This window comes from Corvus kubaryi, unplaced genomic scaffold, assembly GCF_017639235.1.
Source record: "Corvus kubaryi isolate FWS band 111438036 unplaced genomic scaffold, C.kubaryi_AGA036_p1.0 37249, whole genome shotgun sequence".
Lineage (NCBI taxonomy): Eukaryota > Metazoa > Chordata > Aves > Passeriformes > Corvidae > Corvus > Corvus kubaryi.
In genome coordinates, this window is record NW_024581072.1 from 1,470,850 (window position 1) to 1,487,712 (window position 16,863).

At 37.0% G+C, this 16,863-nt stretch overlaps 1 protein-coding gene across 1 annotated transcript in view; it reads right to left on the reverse strand.

The window, feature by feature from the left end:
• The window catches only part of ADAMTS19 (ADAM metallopeptidase with thrombospondin type 1 motif 19), a 135,202-nt gene that overhangs the window by 16,303 nt on the left and 102,036 nt on the right, over positions 1–16,863 (reverse strand). The window contains exons 17-21 of the mRNA XM_042023410.1: positions 12,879–13,036; positions 12,008–12,161; positions 9,113–9,248; positions 6,589–6,793; positions 4,537–4,689 (exon numbers count right to left, since the gene is read on the reverse strand). Coding sequence (XP_041879344.1) covers positions 4,537–4,689; positions 6,589–6,793; positions 9,113–9,248; positions 12,008–12,161; positions 12,879–13,036 — 806 coding nt within the window. The remainder of the gene's footprint in view (positions 1–4,536; positions 4,690–6,588; positions 6,794–9,112; positions 9,249–12,007; positions 12,162–12,878; positions 13,037–16,863) is intronic.

Here is a 16,863-nt window from a genome sequence, read left to right on the forward strand (position 1 = left end):
GTCAAGTAAGATTGCAAGCATCTTTCAGGAGCAGCTGTTAGTTTCTTTTGTTCTTGTTTCTTCATTATTTGATTTTCTCTGAGGCCTAGGAAGGTTCAATCCAGATGTGAACTATTAAGATGTACTACAACTTAATTATTTTCTAATATAACCACATTTACAGATAATGCAGCTTGAGAGACAACACAACACTCACTCATAATTACCTTTAGATTCCAATTTGGTATTCCCCAAAACTTTCTTAACCTAAAGACACTTGTAGCAGAAAACCAACAAAGACATCTTAGCAGATCTAGGTGTGATACAGACGCTAGAGTTTCCCATTTATGTGTGATTTTTTGTGTATGCAAAATGGGTGATACCTACTTTTAAAATCCTTTCCAGTCTTATTAGTGGTTTCTTTTATCATTAAGGGTAGTCTCATTCTGTTTCTCTAGAAACTATCATGACACTACATTTATTCCAGCCAAAATACTACAGCATATTGATCTAAAAAAAACCTTTATCTGAAACAGAAGATGTTAATATTACAGGACTGGTTAGAAATGTACAAAATTTCCCAATCTCATTTAATGATATTGACATCTTCCATATTATTTGCTCATGCTTCACTTCTGAAACAAAGACATACCTCATTTGCTGCAAATTAATGATATATAAGTCAATATGAAAGTTATTGACATGATGACAATATTATTTTAATGTATATTATTTCACATAATGTGATTTCTTTGTCCATAAATCTACTGATAGTGTTATATTTTGACTCATGGCCAGCACTATTCCATTCCAAGAATCTAAAAGACCTTAATGATTTTGGATGGGGATACAAGGAAAGAAACCAAGACTAATTCCCTTGTCAGTAAAATTATAACATTAATATCATCCTTTATTTTTTTAATTGGAGGAGATTAAATCAGTTGAGTTTGTTTGCCATGGGAATTTAGAGGTTGTTTAAATATTTAAGCACACAATTTAAAGGTTGAATGCCCCATGCTCTTGAACAGTTGGCAAAAGAAGTTTGTGGGTTTTTACCTTCTGTCTGTTTACACATGTTCTCTGATTGGGGCAGAAGACGAACAATCCTTATCACTGACATCTGCTTTCTGTACCACTCATTTAGTAGATCACTCTGTGATTCTGCCTCCTGCTAACAGCAGGAGACTTGACTTCCACCATCTACACACTTTCTAGGGAGTACTGCATGTACTGTCTGAAATAAATAATTTGGAATAGGCCATGAATTCTGGGATTCATTGGTGTAAAAACTGAGCAGTTGCTTCAGATGCCCTTTCAGACTCAGTGGAAAAAAAGAGTAGGAGACTAACCTTTGCTTCACATTTCTGCTTCTTCCGGCTAGAGACAAAGTGAACTGCATCCCAACCATGGGGATCACTACCCCAGATGTTGTATTTGACTCCTCAGCATCTCTGGTCTAACACACAGATACTACTTCAAAATTCTGCTGCTACTCCATCTTTAGTTTTTACAGAATGCATTCTTTTTCCAATCCTTTTACAACTTATGCCACATTATCCTCTCTGGTCTCCTATACACACATACTATATATATCTTCATCTTACAAATTGCTGCGCCCTAAATTCTCGTTTGTTGCCCAGTCTTTTGATCCTATTTTTCCTTGCTGAATGATACAGTACCATATCAAATGTAGGTTTTCAAATATCATTTTCAATACCCACTTTTCTAAATTATTCTCTCTTCCAAAATTCATCCTGCTTCTCATGCTTCATTTATTCTGACAATGTTCCGAAGAGTCTAGATAGTAGCAGAAAAAAATATAGTTTCCTACATAAAGTAAAGTACCTTAAACATGCCTTTTGAGCACCCTATGCTGCTGAAATTTAAGTGTTTTTTGGAGAATGACTTCTACAATGATATGTTCTGTAGTAAGCTGTGCAGATGTGTAAACATGCAATTCATCTCCTTTTCATTTCACCTCTCCTCGGAGTATTTGTTTATACTTAGCTGATGAATGCCTCTGAGCATGATCCTGTCCTCATATGGCTTTGAAATGGGTAGCCAGTGGGCAGCTTAGCAAGGGACAATGGTGCTAACAACACCTTGCCCTACCTGGTGCCAGAATAGCTATGATCTCTGAGCATTCCTCATTTGAAGGTTACGCTCACATTGTTAGGTAGGATATTCCATGGATGGCATTCGCTGGGAAAATACATTGTCATTGGTAATGTTGCTAGGTACTAGCTCCAGAAGCTCAGTTTGAGCTTTTATTCTTTTCTTTCTCATCATACTCATATTCCTCACAAAGGTGGGCACAGGGCCCAAGTGATGTTAAGAGCAGAGATGTTTAGCGTATTGACTCACTGTACTGACTCAAATGCCATTACAGATTGAAATGTTGCACACAGGCAAAAGACTTCTTTTAGATTAAGTTTGAGTTTTAGAAGGATTATTGTGTTTATTGATCTGTTGGAGCATGGACTTCCGGTCAAATTTTCTTTGATCTTGGTATTGTTGAAACATAGAGCTTAAAAACTATTTGATCTCTATGTAACTATACCAATAAAACAAATTAACACCATTACAGCACTTCATAATTAATAATAATGTTGTCTTCTCAATAATACTTTAATTTAAGCTTCATTTTAAATTATGTCTTAGGAGTTCAAGGGAAACAGCAAAGAGAGTAAAGATCACATTAAGCCTCTTGTTTCAATGTGTGAGAAGCGTCATTTAAATTTTTCAAGTCAAATCTTGGCATTAGCTAAGGAGAACTTGGCTCTGCTCAAAGGAACAGACTTCTGTCAATGTCAAGAACAATCCTAAAGAGTAAAAACAGTGAACACAGAAGGCTGCACTGAACCTCTGGGTTAGAAACAAACAGTGAACAAAGATTAACATTTATCTGAGCTTTTAATTTGTTTTCACCATTGCAGACATTTTAACATATATGCCATGACTTCATGTTGCTATGTACTCCTTCAGTGGAATAGAAGAGTAACAGAGAAAAGAAATATAAATCCAAGTATATTTTAAATTGAACTTGTGTCTCCGTAGAGAAATCAAAGTATCTATTTTTTAGTATAAATCTTGGAAAACCTCTGCTGTAAAAATCACAGTCAGACTGTATGTTAACTGTTCAAAAGATTTTGCCAATTCCATAATTCCTCATGTCCTAATTGTGAAGTTCAAAGTACAATTTCGGTGAGAGTGTTATAGCTTTGACTCTAGGAGAAGAGCAGAAAATACAAGATTGTCAGTAAGTTTTTTGTACACTCATCTATGACATGGATGTTTGTGAAAAGTACTGAATTAGAGAATAAAGTTCTCTCCCGAGGGCACTGGGAACACAGTGTAACTGTCTGAGCATCCCCACATAGCCTCAGCAACCCCAATTTGAATGACTGCTTCAATTAAGAAAGCAGATGGTCATTTCTCCATGGTTTACTTCCTACCGGTGCTAGTGCTAAATGAGGCAGGTTTTAACCATAGTTATGTGGTAGAGAAATGGAAATACTAAACTTTATTGCCAAATGTATCTTCTTGTAAAAGTAATACTGCTACTGAAAGTTAGTTGCTTCTGTTGTTTAAAAAAATTAATGGTTATACTATGTGCTTTTGAAGTAGCTAGTTACTCATGAAGTACTTGCAGCTAATTCTTGGAAGGCTGGCTAGTCATACACTGCTGGCTTTAGTCCTTGTTTCCAGCTCCTACATCACATGAAAGACAACTAAAAATACATTAAATACTTCTCCATACAAGCAAGTTTAAAAAATGCTGCAATAATGATAGGTGCTGAAAGTAAAAATGTTGTGTGCAAAGTTATGAAGAGAAGCAAAGGAAATAAAAAGAGATTACAATATTTCGGCTAAAGTGTAGTCTGTGACACAGCAAGAGAAAACCTTGACAACATTCAATTTCAGAATTTCAGCATGTTTTGGATATTTCAAAACTGTATCAGATATTCAAGGTCAATCATAGATCTAACCAATATAATTTGTTACTGTTTGTCCTATGCTTATCCACCTCACTAAAATCAAAACCCATATGCCAAGGAAATAATGTAATGACAGCTATGTTGAGTATCCACAGTAATAAAAGAATAATAACAGAATAACAGTATTAGATGCTTCCTAGATGCTAAATGGTTTATGTGGAAATTTAATAGGCTAAAGGTGCTCCTGTATAAGGCTGGAGGGTGTACTTTATTGGAAATACAAATAAAATGTGCAAACACAAATTAAAAAAATATGTCAACTGTAAGGTTGGAGTTAATTGCAGTTTCTGAAGTTGCTTGCCTGCCTACTGACAACAGTAAATTCGTACAGATTTGAATTATATTGAAGATTTATCTCAGACTTATTTCATATTCCTGATTTTTATTTATTCTGTAGGCTCACTGTGACTACCAGTTCACGGTTTGGGTTTTTTTGTCTATAGCCTTATTGTTCCCTCAGCTGGGACATTTGTACACTTTTGATAAGAGTAATTCTTATTAAGAACTCAATTGGTGAAATGTATTATGCTGGGGGGCACTGGTATCAAGGATGACTCACCTTAGACCAGTCTCCCATTCTCCAGACGTAGCATTTGGAATAGTCCTCACAGTCCTCCGCCTCTTTAGGTCTTGTGGACAAAACACATTTCTTGCGTGGATTGGTGCACCTCACAGTCCGATGCCGTACTCCCTTACCACACTTTACAGAGCACTGTTGGAAAAAAATGTTTTTCAGATTTCTACAAAATTCACTTACCCCATTTCATCCCCTTCTATATGACTTCTGCTAGGCCAACATAAATATTTCACAGCTTCAGTGATCTACTGACTGCCAACCTTCAATTGCATCAACACCAGCTATATTAAAAAATAAAAACTAACAAAAAATCCTTATGGGACAGAATGATAATTGATTCATTTTTACCTAAAATTAGATCAAAACTTAAGGAAAAAATAGGCTTTAAAATAAGAAAATATCTGAAAAGTTATTATTAAATGGATGCAAAATGTTATAGTAAAAATATTAGACAATCTTTCTTCTTCAAATGAAAAAAAATACAATGATAGAAAATCAAAATAATATTCATAGGAATAAAATATGAAGCAACTTCAGAAAAGCTCTGTTAGTGTCCAACAGGCCTTTTTTGGGAGGGGGAAAAATGTAGAATGGAAAAGTAAATATTCCAAAGCTATGCAAGAATACAAACTGAACTTGAAAATTCAAAGTCACTATATAGACAGCATGTGAAAACTCTCTTCAAGTTGCTCAGAAGGTCCTAATCTATGGGGTTTTTCCATCATTCCCACTTAAACTGCCAAAAATGATGCCATTTCCTTCTCAAAACATTATCACTGCTTTTGATCATCCCACTGCTTGCAGTTCAAAACTCTCCTTTGCCAAGCCGATTATAACCGCAGGAAGCAGTAATGGCTAGCTTCCTACATAATGGTGGTAGTAGGAATGGCCATGGGAAATACCTCGTTCTTCAAAAAATATTTATTGCTTCCAACAAAAACATGCTCACTCATTTCTCATCTCTGAAGTAAAACAAACTGACTAAACAATCCGTGTATTTCTTTTTCTCACCTCTGTAAATGGATGCCTTTCTTCTCACAACCAGCCCTCGCATTATAAAACTGTGTACCACACCAGGAACTGCTGCTATTTACATCTCCTATCTCTACCTTAGCATCTGTTTTTCATCTTTGAAAACATTCCCTATTTGTTAGCTCTTTCTTGGTTGAGGATCAAGGGGTTCTGCTGAGTAGAGCAATCCAAAGAAGGGATTGAACCCACATTCAGAAGCTGCTATTTGTATTTTGATCACAGAGGGATCCATAGCACAGCTTCTAGTATGGGAGGCAATCAGAATTGCCTTTACTCTTCCAATGAAGAAGTTCCAAATAACCCTTTCATCATCATCACCAGATGGCAGTGAGAACAACACTCTTCTTCCTGCATGGTCAGTTAACTTGAGAAGAAATCAAAGATGAAGAAAGCCAAATGGACAAGCACATTTAAAGACCTTAAATTAATAAAGCTTTTTGAAAAATAATTACATTTTGCAGCAATCCTTCAGGATGCAACATATGTGAAATCGTGTTATTTGCAAGCCCATTTGCCTATTGCTGTTGCTTTGGAGAAAGAGCAGAGAAGAAAGAGGAAGGGAAGAAAATGTCTCTCTTTGCCAGAAGCTCCCCTCAAAGCCTCTCTGAAGCAGGATGGCATCAACTATCAGCTGATCAACATCCCTTGGTACAAAAGTACATCCCAGATGTTCCCACTCTGAGCCCAAGGTCTTGTAGCTTGTAAGTGGTGCCTTAATTCTATTTGCCCCTAGTTACCCACTACTACAGTCAGGACATACTTGACTATGCGTGCTTGAGAACTAGCCAGAAGAAACTGTTCCACGACATTAAGTAGGTAAAATGTAGTAGTTCTACACAGCTGGTTTTCCTAGTCCCTGAACCCTTTGCCAAATCGTTGCATGAGGACCGTGAAAATCATTAGGCTGAGCTGTGCCACTTGATGCTGAAAAAAACCTTATTTCCAAAAAATACTAAGGCACAAATAACCACTATGGAGTATTTGTATAAATAAATGCAGCACCTCTGACCAGACTCCTGCCTCCCACACAGTCATGCAGTCCTGGCCTTCACAGCGCTGTGCAGAAGCAGGCTTTGGCCCCAGACAATCCCTCTCCCTAGCTCTGATCAGGGTCCCATTTCTGAGCTGCTGTGTGCAGGCTACTTGTCTGTTCTGGGTTCCTTTCCCACATGTCCTTGAACATGGTGTCCATTCTGTCATCATCCATCTGCAAAGAAACACAGGCAATGCAGTAATAAGCAATCAGGAAGGGAAAAATACCATCACATTATCTGGTTCTCTGCTCACCACTGTATACACCCAAGACACACTTGCATATTTTCAGCCTCCTCTTACTGTCCTTTTGCTAATGAAGTATTTATTAATCTAACATATATTTCCTCAAATATGGTATTAAAGTACATATAAATTCCTTCTGCAGTCCGCTACCCCTATGTTTTCAAAGAACTTTCCTCTAATTATAATTCCAATCAGAAAACTTTCAAAATATATATACATTTTAAAGATGACAGATCCTTGATCAGCCTGCTTGTTTTACTCTGTATGTCTATCTATGTCAAGTGTATGCCTTGCATGTAAAGTCCAGCATTCCTTGAAAATACTCTGTTGCAAGAAAGAATCACTCAAGTGTGAAAGACTCATTGCTCTGGAGAAAGCACAAAAGCCCACAATTCTTCGTGTTCTTCAGAGTCAGGCCTAACTCAGGGTGCATGGTTTAAATCACAGCAACAAAGAAGGCTGATGCAGTTGGCAAAGCCCACATACCTGGAGAGCAGTTGTTCTAGAACATAATTTTCCCCAGATGGGCTGTAGATCCAGATTATGGCCATGTGCCCTTAAAAATCAAACAGTTCTGCTCCTGATGCAGTACACAAGCATATTCAAGGAAACTTAGTTTGCAAGGAGAGTTCTTAAGAAACTGAGATTTAATAAATTTGTTTCAACCTTCTGTCATGCATTTGTAGCAAGAAAATAAAACATTTAACTAAGGGGTTTTTTGTTATCTGTCCATATATATAATTTTAAAATCATAGCCTGTCAAGATAATGAAGTAGACTTTTAGGTATTTCTTCAAATGCCAATAGCAAATAAGTAGTTATGCAAGTGTATGCTTCAGTAACATTTCTGTTGAAAGCTAATAATTTTTTGTAATGATCACTTACAGTGTATTAAAAACTGGATCATTAAGGATCATTAAATCTTTCTACATTTCTCAGCACAGCATCTCTGAGTTTCAATTAGCAACATTTTAAATTTTTCACTTAAGAAGCTGGAAAAAACACAGAATGTTGAAAATTTATGGTAGACAATGCCTCAGAAAAAGACTACATTATTCCATTTCTATCCATTAAGTGAACAGTAATGTTAATAAAATAAAACAAAGGTGTTTTCAAATATGCATATAATGAAATATAAATAATCCCTTCAAAGGGTAATGCCCTAGTTTGGGAAAGTACAAATGTAAGTGGTTTTGTCTTACTTAAAATGTATCCCACTTTGCATTTTACCAATTTCAGTGCATCCTTTCCAAGAAAGCTGTGTCTTCTAGTTCACTTTACATACTTTCTTCAACAGTATTTGCATTTAATTTATTTTTGGATTGTGTTGTTTAAAAATGCCATCTACCTGTCCTCCAGATGACTGCAGTAGACTGGCCCCAGTGCTTACTCCTGGAGGTGCTTGCCAGCTCTTGCTAGCTGGTCTCCCCTCCCTGAAAGGTGTGGACTTGCTCTAACATGCTTTAAACAAGTCCATGCGATTCTTGAGGACTTCCTCAAGTCATAGTTCTTAGCTACCAAATGGAACCTCTCTGAAATGGGCCACTGTGCTGGCCTGGTCAGGCAGCGCAAGGAGCAGGCTGCCAGTTCAGCTGCAGGGACACCAGTGGGTGGTGGGCTTTGCCTGGCACGGGCTGCACACGGTGCTGCCTCCTGCCTCTTCCAGTGTTCAGCCATCAGAGTCTAGTTCAGCCTATTTATTGATCCACATACAAGGGTGAGAGGGAGGAGAGGAGCAAGGGGCAGGTTCTCTATACTTCAAGTTGCATAAATGTAGAAACAGCGATTAACAGCAGTTATTTATTTATTTATTTATTTACTATTTATTTATTTTTTTACTATTTAGTGTACCCAGAGTTTAACAAGAGCTTTTAAGAAGCAGAGCCTTGATTGAAAAAAACCCCACTAAAGTATATCATTAATTAAGAGCATGGGATTAAATCCCTTATACATCTTTATATAGACAGCATTTAAATTTCAGTTCTGTAGCACAGGTCAGTCTGTCAGAACAGTTTCTGAGGAAAGTAATGAATCACTTTATTGAATAAGAACTGATTTAGGCATGGTGCTTAAGGACTCTCTTTCATTACAACTCAGGAGAAACAACTTCCAGTGTTTCTGTTTTCCCTACATTTTGCATTATAACATTTTGGATGAATGTATTAACTGCACATTCATTGCCAGAAGCAGTCCACTTTGAGATTTTTACATCTAGATACTACAGTTTAATTTAACCAAATCACTATTACCTGGTCTGGCAGGGCTGTTCATTGCACTTGCGGATCTGTGGTTCAGGTTTTGTTAAATATTTGCACTTCTTGTTGTCCACAAGACTGATATTCTTGTTCATAATCTTTGTGCAAGAGACTGTTGTCTTTCTTTCACCTAGTCAAAAAAGAAGCATGTATGTGAGGAAACTGAGAATATGCAACTTTGTTAAAGGAAGGACACAGATACAGCTATTTCATATACAGTTTGGCTAAAATAACTGCAAAACCAGTATAAGAAATTCAAAGCTAGCAGGGAGCCTGAAAGAAATCCTACAGTTTGTAGACAACATTCTGAGTTTCTAACCTTGTCTTTGAACACTACCATCAACAGAGTTTTTCTGCTTTACTCCTGCAACTAGTTACAGGCCAAACCCTTACTCTTACTGGAATAATTTTCTTTCTCAACCACTGAAACCTCAGAGCTGAGCAAAGCTTACAGAAAGTTACAAAGAAAAGTATGGTTGTTAATTACTCCATAAGACGAGGAAAGAAATGACAAATTGTGGCAGGCACTCAGATGAAGGGAATCAGCACATGCATCCTTCAATGGGGAGCCTGCACTATTTCTCATGAACTAAAGAGGCCTGATGACCTGATCTGCAGGGTAATCATTTAGGAAGCTGAGTATGGTAGCAGAGATCCAGTGCATGCTCTGTACAGAATTCTTCTCCTGATGGGTGGCCTGGAGCCTGGTGTCTCTTGAACATTGAAGCATTAGAAATTAAAATTTAATGTAATACTGACCACAAGCAGAAACTTGTAATTAGACTGGAGCCTAAATTTTAGAAAACTAGCAATCCTTGAATTCAGGATTTCAGTTAGTAGAAAATAGGCTCATTACCATTTGCTCCTATGGTTGCTTTTTAACACAGTCTGGAAGTTTACTGGCAAAGGGGCTGCGTGCATAAGCAGGGCAAGCTTAAGCATGAACATTCACCAGAGGTCAAAAATGAGCCTGTGGATGGAGCAGTTAAGTTATAAATGCACATTATGTGCGTGATTACAGCTGACATTTTACACAGTGCTTGTGTACGTGAGAGCACATGCAACTAATCTATCATATCACAGCATTTGAAATGTTTGACAATTCTTTCTGTGTATTCGTATTCTCTACCACATGAAGAAAACTTTTCTGCAACACAGGAGGTCGCAGACCAGTTACATATATAAACATACACAAAACCACATTGGCTTCATCAATAATTTTATCCTGACACATACTTTGAGCATTTAAACAAAACTATTGATAGTTTTTATATTATTTATTTGGATTAATTAAAATATTGATGCTAAATTTTAATCATAAATAGTTAGGGTAAAAGCTGCAGTATTTTAATTTCATTATTGCTTGATATTTAGGGAAGAAACTGAAAGAAGAGAGAAAATAGTTTTGTCTAAAGTAAGAAAAATCTTCCAGTAGTATTTCAGAATATTTGCAGTAAGAATACCTTCTATGGAATTTCGTAATAACTCAGCTATTTTAGACAATAACATAAAATGAAGGCCAGTTACAACAGAAAAAAAAAGATAAACATTAGAGTAAAACATTTAAATATTTATTTAAGCATTAATGTAGAATAAATTACTGACATACTTCATTTTAAGATTTCTGCAGATGATAGGTAACTTCAGAAATATTTGGGGCAATAATGACAGATTGTAGTTGCATTAAAAGTATTCTAAAAAGCCATCAGGAAATTGTAAAAAGTGTGAATTCAGAAGTAAACAGGAATGCACTTTCAAGAATCAGAGGATGCTACTAGCACCATGTACAAAATACCTACTAGGGAAGAAGCTTTCTTACCAAACCACAGAAAGCATGTTTATGGAAACTACAGCAATCTTTCATGACACCAGGATTGTTCACAGAGTCAGAGGAGCTAGAACACTGTGTTCCTTATGCTGCTGTTATTAGAAAGAAAAGCATTTCCAGGTTTTCCTATTCAATCACAACGTGCATGGCAGTTTTCAGAACTGTTGATCAGAGCAACCATGACTGTCAAGATTGTAAGCACGAAAGACAGGTATCAAAAAACAGGACAGTGTTCACAGGCTGACTAATTGCACAAGGTATGAACAGATCACTGTACATTGCTTTCATTAAAAATAAGAAGTGTTTTTCCAGTGTAATTATAATTTTAAATAACATCTTCTAGAAAACAGTTTTAAAGATTTTTGTTACATCAATACTGTTCATATTCCAATATTTGTTTTCAGAATCATATTTTGTTCTTCCAAAATCACATTTTTTATGGTTAATAAACATAGGAAAAATATCACATAAGCATACTAATATCTGCTGTTGTAATATTTGTTCCATATGTTTCTGGATCATCCTCAACCTATGTTAATAACAGTACTTATTTGATCTGAGACTGGGATTCAGCTTTTCTGTGGTTTGAAATGTCTCTTACAGATCATTTATCTTCAGTAGTTCCAAATACAGAGTGGAATGCACTTTCTATTCTTGTTCTAGCTCTTGCACTTGTATTTCTTCCTGGAAACTGTCCTGAATTTGCTTGTTAGTCTAGATTTTGCTCCTTCATTACCATCTTTTGCTACTTTTTATATTTAGTCTGAATCTTTTCCTACAGTTATCACAGTTTTTTTAATGCATTTAGGAAGCATGAGACTGATGTACGGCCACATTGTATGGAATCATACAAGCCACAATGAGGATATTAGTATTAAATATACAACACTGACCATCAGAATTGTAAATATATATAAACACACAGTGTTTATACATATAGGTGCATATTGCATAACACATTTGCAATGTATATATATATATGCATATTGTATACACATATGCGTTTTTGATACGCGTCTCTGTGTGTGTGTGTGTGTTTGTACATTTTTCTCTTATTTTACCTCCTCCACATACAGCATCACAGTCCTCCCAGGTAGAATGTGTCCACATGAAAAGGGGCTCTGGTACTTTAGAGCTCTGATTTTCAGGGAGAGGATCCAGCGGGATTGTGTACTCATAGTGTAAACCATAGCTTTGGTCATGGAAGAGCAGCACCTGCAAGACACAAATAAGGAAAGCCTTCCTACATACACAGACACTATGGAAGACAAACTCCAAACTGCAAGGAGATAATCTTGAAAAGCACAACAGAGTGACTTGGTGCTCTATTGCCTTTCAGTCCTCCTGATGGATTTGCTGGAAGAAATTAATTAGAGTATCCAAATCAAGGCAATGTGAAAAAATATTTTGCTTTATTAAGAAAATTCCTTTAATTTAAAGGATTTGAATTGTGAAGTACTCCCCCATCATGTCTCCCTCTTTCTTTATGGTGGCTATTAACTTTTCCTCTCCTAAACTGAAATGCATCAAAACTCAACTTTTCCATGGAGAACTTGGGGATTGCAATTCTGAAATGGTGATGCTGTGCTATAGTCAGCCAGGATTAAAACAGTCTGAAATTAATTTGAATCTCTCTCCTTAGCTGGCACATCAGCTTTTTATGACATTTGTAGGAATGCTGAGACCTTCAATCCTGCCTCAACAACATAAAGATTGTTCTTGGATTTAAATGCATTTTTTTACAAGCAGGCTGACAGACCTCTCTCTCTCTCTCTCTCCTTACCACCACCCCCTTCCCACTTTTGTAGATATATATGTAAAAACAAAAGTAGGTATACCTTACATATATCTCATTATCCTCAGCAGTCTGGAAAAAATATTAGTTACTATTCTATATCATAGGAATCAAGTAAAAAACCCGAATTGTCATACCAGTAAATGTAAAGGTGATGTTGTGGGACCTTTGGCTGATATTTTCTCCCAGAGACCTCTCCGAACATAATGGACTGTGGTCCCAGCAATATTGAATGTTCCAGAATGCTCTATCTTCCAATCACTATTGATTGACTGTTTTCCAGCATCCCGAAGAGCTGCAAAATATATTAAAAAAGCCCAGTATAAAAGGTGCCTGTTCAGTAGTGATTTTCTTCTCCTCTCACTTCCTGTTTGGATAATTTAAAAAGTAGTTGAAATTCACCTAACTCTGATTGCAAATATATTTATGGATCCTACTGTACATGAACTTCAATTGGTATATACCTCAGAAACACCTTCTGGAGGGAATGCCTGGCAAAACCATGTTTAACATTTAACATTACTTGAAGTTAACAACAGTGTTTTAATGACTAAAAAGACTGACAGGCTCCAACATAATTCAAAATTTGAACACTGAATTAATTTAAGGCAAAGGGAACTATTCTGTATTCCTAGGGTGGTCATTTCTATAATCCATAAAAGCACGGGAAACACAATTTTCACATGAGACTCTTCAAGATTTGTGGAACTAGGCTAAAACTTAAAAAAAAGAAAAAATTCTAGCTCCAAATTCTTTCCTAATAACTACACTTGCCTTTTCTGCACCTTGGAAAGCGATAAGACTTTATACACCAATTACCACGTAATTGGGTGCTTCTAACAAGTAGTAAAAGCTTGCTCTTTTTGGCTCATTTCTCATGCTAACCTAATTTACATCTAAAAACATTATCAAGCCACGTAAGATGTATTTCATACACTGAGAGCAAAGGATTTTACATTAGTAAATGGAATAGATTCTTCTGTGAATGATTTGTAATTTTATTTTGTTTTACTTTATTTTATTTTGTTCCAATCAGTTCTGAATAGTCTTGTGAAGTAGAATATACTTGAAGTCACCTTCTGGACAAGAAGTTTTACACGTTTGTCTTCATTGAAATTGCATGTTTGGCATGAGATTGTTGTAAGACAACCTCCACATGTTCCAAAATTTCCCTTTTTAAAGTTGTAAGTTAATGTGAGTCACTCCTGTAATCATGTCCTCTCCTATTCATATTTATACTGCTATGTTTTGTTTCTACGGGAAACAATGGCAACAGGCCTACGGACTGGCAGGAATCCAACTGAATAAGACACCACTGATGTGTACCACTGCAGCACAGTGTAATAAATGTTAAGACTATAAAATCCATTAACACTGTATAAGTCTTGTACTAAAGAAAGTGATTCTAAAAGATTTAAAAATTGGTATTTTAGGTTTAAACATTCAATTGTTAACGGTAATTAAGCTCCATTTAGTGTTCAAACTGTAGGAGCTAATCCTCTTCTCAGTGGAGAAATTAAAAAAATGTACTCGAATGTGCCAAGGTCCAGCCGGGTCATGCTGCTCAGATGGAGCAGCATCCTCTCCCAAGAGAGCAGCAGAGATCATTCTGTCTGGTCTTTAAAATTAACGTGTGTGCCATAGCTTGCAGACATGTGCAGGAAACTGAAATTCCAGCTCCAGAATACAAAAATATGCCAGATCTTGAATTTTCTGCTTTCAGATTCCTCATATGAGTCACTGGTCTTAGACAAAGTCAGAAAGCGTGTCCTCAAGACTTAAATTTGGACTTGGATTCAGGCAGTGCAGCTTCTGTTCTTGACTCTGTCACACCCCATTTTGTAAGCAAGTTCACTGAGTTTTATTCCATACCACACACATATTCCTATTCTTCTTAACTTTTGACAGAGGAGGTTGCCCTGTACAAAGTAACCCAAAACAGGAAGAACATTCAGCACACAAGTGTATCCTCTCTCAGGTAATTCAAGCAATACACGTACAACTGAAAAGACAACAAAAGAACACTTGGACTGGGAAAGCCTACCACAACTGTAACCACAACCACAATTTCAGTGGTAAACCAAGGGGACTAATTACAACTGTGTCTCTGTAGAGCATAAAACAGCCGTCATAACAATGGCATTTAAGTGATGTTGACGAGTGGAATGTATTTTTTCATTACTGTACCAGGGCTATACATTCTTCCAAGTTAAATGAGGTGCAAGAGGCTACACAGCCAGAAAGATACAATAATTCACAGTTTAGCTATTGCATCTCCAAATGCTCAGTGGGGAGTAACAGTGCCCTGGTTCTGCTCCTCCACTTGGTATATCAGTACCTACTAACCCTTTTTTTTCTATGAACAAATCATTCTACTGTATTAACTTAATGAATTTTGTGGGGTTTTTTGTCTAAAATATAGTCATACTTTCCAAAAAAATATCAAAATAATGCCATTCTGACTGATCCCTACTTTTCAGTAGAAAATGTAAAAGATACCTGAAATTCAATTCTAACTGAAAGTCCATTCACTGATATTTTTTGTTAAGGAAGTAATTGTTTCACTTCCATTCAGGTTATCAGGTGTCCCTTCAAGCCATCTTAAGAACATTAAGACTTGAGATTCGAGTAACTTTTTGAAAACTACAGCAGGCCTAAGCTTGACTGATCGGTAGTTGCCAGTGTCCTCTTTATCATCCTCTTCAAAAATGGTGCAACAGTCCCTTTTCTCCAATCACTGGGAACTTCACTGGGCTGCCATGACTTTTCAAATATACTTGAGAGTGACTTGATAACTACATTAGCCAGTTCCCTCAGGACCATAGGATGCATCTCATTAGGTCCCATATATTTGCGTATGTTCAGGTTCCTTGGCTGGTCTCAAACCTGATCTATGATGGGAGGAACTTCATTCCACCATTCCCTGCCCTGATGTTGAGGGACTTGAAAGATGTGGGGAAAGTGTTTACCACTCAAGCTGAGGCAAAAATCTGCTAAGCACTGCAGCCTTCTCCATGACCATCATCATTAGTTCTTCCTGTCCTATTTTTCAGTGTGTGTTGTGGGTGTGTATATCTTCTTTACTATTCCCTTTCTGACTAAAAACCTGTAGAAACCCTTAATAATCTCCCCATTCCTTGCAAAATTCAGCTCTACCTGTACCCTAGTCTTCCTGAACATATCCCCACATACATGAGCAGCATGCCTGTATACTTCCCAGCATATACGTCCCTGGTTCCACTGCCTATGCATTCCCTTCTTCCACTTCAGTTTGACCAAGAGGTACTTACTCAACCCTGCTAGTCTCCTGCCTTCCTTGCCCAATTTCTTATATGTTGGAATCAAGAGGTCTTGCAATCCAGGAAAAATTATTATCCTTAATTGTTATTAAAAATTATTATCCTAAATATTTAAAGAGCTTCTAGCTCTGTTTTGCTCCTGTACACTCAAGGGCAGTTTCCCAGGGGGTACCAGCTATCAGTTCCTTAGACAACTGGAAGTTTGTTCTCATAACATTCAGAGTCCTGGCTTTAGTCTTCATCTGGCCCGTATCCCTAAAATCATGAATTCCAGCAGAGCGTGATCATTGCAGATTAGGCTGCCACCAAACTTGACCTCTCTAAATAGTTCATCTGTGTTGGGAAGCAACCAACAAGGTCCAGGAACACTATTACTCTGGTCTATCACTTTGATTAAAAAATTATCCTCAATACACTCCAAGAGTCTCCTGGACTGCTTACACCTTGGTGTGCTGTTTTTCCAGCAGACATCAGGTAACTGAAATCACCAAGCCAGATCAGAGTCTGTAAGCATGATGATTGATGAAGCTGAAGTAAGAGCACTTCATCAGCAGACTCCTCTTGGTTAGGCAGCCTGTTGTAACCCCCAACAAAAAAGTCTCCTTTGTTGGCCTGGCATGTAATTTTTACCCATAGGCTTTCAACCATTTTCTGTGGTCCTCTATATACGAAAAGAAAACATGTTTAGTCTCAGTGGACTCTGGTCTCTGCTTTGCTTTCAGGGGCCAGGTTCTCAACTGGCTTCCCTTGAAATCTGAAATTACACTGTCTGCAAAGATTACACAGATTTGGTTTCAGGGTGTTTTTAAACTATTCATATTGT